Here is a 3,917-nt window from a genome sequence, read left to right as displayed (position 1 = left end):
TTTTTACAGCAAATTATTAAGGACAATACGACACAAAAAAATTTGACCTAAATTCTTAGTTTTAAAAATCTATTATTTTATAAATATTTAAAGTATGTTATACATAAATAAACAAAATATCAAAAAAATTATCATAAAAATATGGATTATTATTATTTTAATAAAAATGTTTGATATATTTCTTAAATTTATATATGTAAAAGAAAATTATATGTAAAGTATTTTATTTAAACTCTTCTATAGAAAAGTTTTCTAATCGGAAAAAGAATAATTTATTATTAAAAAAAAATTAATTTTAATTTAAATTAATTGATTAGTGATTTTAATTTTAATTGATTAAATAATATAAAGTATTTGAAATTTATCAAAAACTTTAATTTTAAATAAATCTTTAAAACATAATAAAATAGACTTTAAAGTATTATTTGATAAAGAAAATAAAATATAAATATGAACTTAAAAAATTAATAAGATTTTATTATTAATATTAAATGCACTTAATTTTAATCTTAAAATACAATTTTAATTGATTTATATATAAATAAAAATTAAATAAAATAAAAAAAGTCAAACTTTTGATTCTGAAAAAATTTAAAATTTAAAATATTATTATTTAATAAATAATAAAAAAATGACTTAACTTTTATATCACTAAATATATCCTCTGAAAAATGCTAAATTTTAATAATATAAGCCGGTCGGAGTAGATGGAACCACATAATTATACCATCTTTACAAATCTGGTGCAAAAGATATAGTAATAATAGATTCTGAAAATACCAGTTAATGTAAACTGAAACTAGCTTTTAAATCTAAAATTATGCCTTTTACGTTATGATGAATAAAATTAATCCCGAAGTAACATTTATGAAGTCTCTTTTATCTGAAAATCTAGTCGAAAAAGGGTGTTTGTATGTCTGCGAGGAATATTCAAAGTAAAAATTTGAAGAAGAATTTAAATTATTGATTTTTCTAGGTTGTGAATATATCATATTTTGAGAAGAAAAAAAAAATTAAGATTTATCTAAACGTGAATTAAATGAGGGTTTTTTTTTCCTTATGACGCAGTTATTAACTCTTAATAATATGTTTCTAATTTAATTTAATATATATTAAATAAAATTAATTTTCTATTAAAATAATTAAAAATAGTAAATAACTCAACTCTGTTAATTTCTTTACTTAGGGATTCGCTTATGATTGGTGTTTGATGAAAGGACATCTTAGATGTAGTGGAGAAGATTATTATAAAGCGTTAAAATCACCAAGGAAAGAAGACAGATGCACTAGTTTGGTCAAATAAATGGACAGTTTAAAAATTAGCTTATTTAAAAGAAAGGGAGTTTATTTGTGATAAAATATGGGGTTTATTCAGAAACACTAGAACCTATTGTTGGATTATCTTATCCTTAGATTCAAGTTTGTTTTGGCAGAAAGTAATGTAACGTGGAGAAGAGAATATTTTTTAAAATTTATAATAACTATAAAGGATAGAAAAATAATTATTTTTTAACAAATTTATAAAATAAAAGTATTTAATAATTTTATTTATTATAATTATAAAATTTTAAATTAATTATATTTTATATTTTAAAATATATATAAATATATATTTATATATATATTATTTTTTTTATTTATATATAATTATATTTTTTTTTATTTATTTATTAATTTTTTAATAATTAATATAAAACTATAATAATATAATTTTAAATAATTTTAATAATATGTTTAAAGTAAAAATCATAAAAGAAACTTACACTCACTTGATTTATTAAATTTTCATAAATTATTTTTAATAATATAATTATACCCTTTTTTATAATTTTATTTTTTAAAAAAAATTAATTAATATAAATAAAAAAAAATTAAATATAAATAATATATAATATATAAATTATAAAGAAAAATTTATAATTATTATTTTATTTATATATTTAAAAAATATTAAAAATATTAATTTATAAATATAATAATTAATATATTAATTTTAAATACTAAAATAAAAAATTTAAATTCATTTTTTATATTCGATAGAAAATATAAAAACTTAAATAAATTAAATTAATAAAAATAAGAAATAAATAAATATCGTCATTCTATTAAATTTCTTAATTTTTTATTATTAGTTAAATTTTAGACATCCTAATCAGGTATAATATTTTCATTATTAAAGTATTAATCATTAAATTTATTATAAGGTTTAATAAGTTTCCTTCCATCAACACTAAATCCGCAATTTTCTAAAAATAAATATTTACCTTCATTCCCACCATTATAATCCAATCTCATTTATTTATTAGCAGTACCATCCATAGTAAATGTTGCTAATTTAGATTTCATAGGTATCGCTCCTTTTCCAGGTTAACTTTTTGGGATAGCCCATTAATTACCAAAGTAGACTTTTCTCTTCAAATGTCCATATTCAGGACTGAAATTTTCTAAAAAGGAATGAGGTCTTTTAATATAAGTATTAGTATAATTTCTTTAGAAAGAAGCAATTAAAAGCCATTTCAAAGTATCAGGATCATAGAAATAAGCAGTAAAATTAGTTTTATTATCTGCCTAAGGTTAAGCCCTTAACCAGAATTTATAAGTAACATCAACTTTCCAAGGATAAATCATATAACTTTAGCCACCAGACCCTTCTCCTCCGAATTCTTTAACTACAACATCATTTCCTTTTTACAAACAAATTACCTTATTATCAGGCATAATTTCATTTGGATTATCACTTTATTAATTACTCCAGACCGAAAACAAGATTCTTCTTTCAGTTTGGGAATTTACTTATATTCCGAAATAACCTTATGCAAAACCTATAGCCATAGCATATGTTCCTATTTGATCGTTTCCTTTAGGCACAAATACTTCATTATAAAACCATTCGATTTCCTTTATTGGCTCTTCATATGTAAAATGCACAGAAGGACCTCTTCTTCCAAAGTGAGAAGAAAAACTTTTTTTTACATAGTTTAAGTCTAAGTTTGAGCCAGAAACTAATAAAGAAGTTAATGTTGGATAGTTTCCTTTTTGATTATTTATTTAATTATCAGTTCCTTGAAAATTTATTTTCAAATATTGAGGTTCTTATACTGTTATATCAAAGAGAGTAATAACTTTTTGACCTCTTTATATTTAAATAATAAGGGACTTTAAAGTTAAGGGATTGATACTATGATTTCAGCATCACGTTAAACATCTTCCACATTAAGGCTTAAAGTCAATTCACTTTTTTTGTTTACGTAAAAATATATACTTATTATTTATTATTGAGTGCTCCAATTCTAGACTCCCTTTTCAGATATTCTAGGGTTATTATTTTGTCTGGGAGATGTCAAAAAAGAATTCCAACCAAAAGCTACTTCTTCTTGTTAGCATGTAGGAACAATTAAATAAAATAGAGATAAAGTTAGTAAAATTAAAGAAATTTTCATGCTTTTTTTGTTTAATTAAATTTTATTATTATAATTTATTTATTAATATTTGATGATTTTAAAACTGAATTTATAATGTAAATTGATAAAAAATAATTTTAATGTAATTTTTTTTATTAATTTTAATTACTATAATTTATATGTATAATTTTATATATATATAAAAATATATTTATATAATACTTTTTAAAATATAAAAAAATAATAAATTAGTTTATTAGTAAAATAAAAAAGAAAGCAAAATAAGGAGATTAATATCTATTTGTTTTATATAATTAGTTTTTATAAAAAAATGAATTTGAAATAGAAGTATTTTTAAAATATTTATATTTATTTATTGTCAACATTTTAAAAATAATATTTAATTAATTTTTTACCATTATTAATTCTATATCTGATGAAATTTGATATTTTAATTTTAAATTATAAATATAATTAAATATAATTATATATTAATATGAATTAAATATGTGTAAT

At 18.7% G+C, this 3,917-nt stretch overlaps 2 protein-coding genes across 2 annotated transcripts, besides 8 other annotated features; both read right to left on the bottom strand. All coding sequences in view use genetic code 6, as the record gives it.

The window, feature by feature from the left end:
- Nucleotides 1–1,584: 1,584 nt before the first annotated feature.
- Nucleotides 1,585–1,626: a microsatellite.
- Nucleotides 1,611–1,667: a microsatellite.
- Nucleotides 1,611–1,680: a microsatellite.
- Nucleotides 1,613–1,680: a microsatellite.
- Nucleotides 1,681–1,839: 159 nt separating this feature from the next.
- Nucleotides 1,840–1,885: a microsatellite.
- A 61-nt stretch (nucleotides 1,886–1,946) lies between these two features.
- Nucleotides 1,947–2,018: a microsatellite.
- Nucleotides 2,009–2,832, bottom strand: IMG5_051850 (hypothetical protein; the record flags this gene model as incomplete). The annotated part of the gene is made up of 1 exon (XM_004037392.1): nucleotides 2,009–2,832. One exon carries the CDS (start codon nucleotides 2,830–2,832, stop codon nucleotides 2,098–2,100), a length of 735 nt encoding a protein of 244 aa, XP_004037440.1. The 3' UTR covers nucleotides 2,009–2,097.
- Nucleotides 2,833–3,077: 245 nt separating this feature from the next.
- Nucleotides 3,078–3,440, bottom strand: IMG5_051840 (hypothetical protein; the record flags this gene model as incomplete). The annotated part of the gene is made up of 1 exon (XM_004037391.1): nucleotides 3,078–3,440. One exon carries the CDS (start codon nucleotides 3,438–3,440, stop codon nucleotides 3,078–3,080), a length of 363 nt encoding a protein of 120 aa, XP_004037439.1.
- Nucleotides 3,441–3,858: 418 nt separating this feature from the next.
- Nucleotides 3,859–3,910: a microsatellite.
- Nucleotides 3,867–3,910: a microsatellite.
- Nucleotides 3,911–3,917: the final 7 nt, after the last annotated feature.

The sequence above is a fragment of the Ichthyophthirius multifiliis genome (genome assembly GCF_000220395.1).
Source record: "Ichthyophthirius multifiliis unplaced genomic scaffold scaff_1120509250155, whole genome shotgun sequence".
NCBI classification, from domain to species: Eukaryota; Ciliophora; class Oligohymenophorea; order Hymenostomatida; genus Ichthyophthirius; species Ichthyophthirius multifiliis.
Note: the sequence above shows the minus strand (reverse complement) of the source record. Positions and strands in the feature narration are given on the sequence as shown.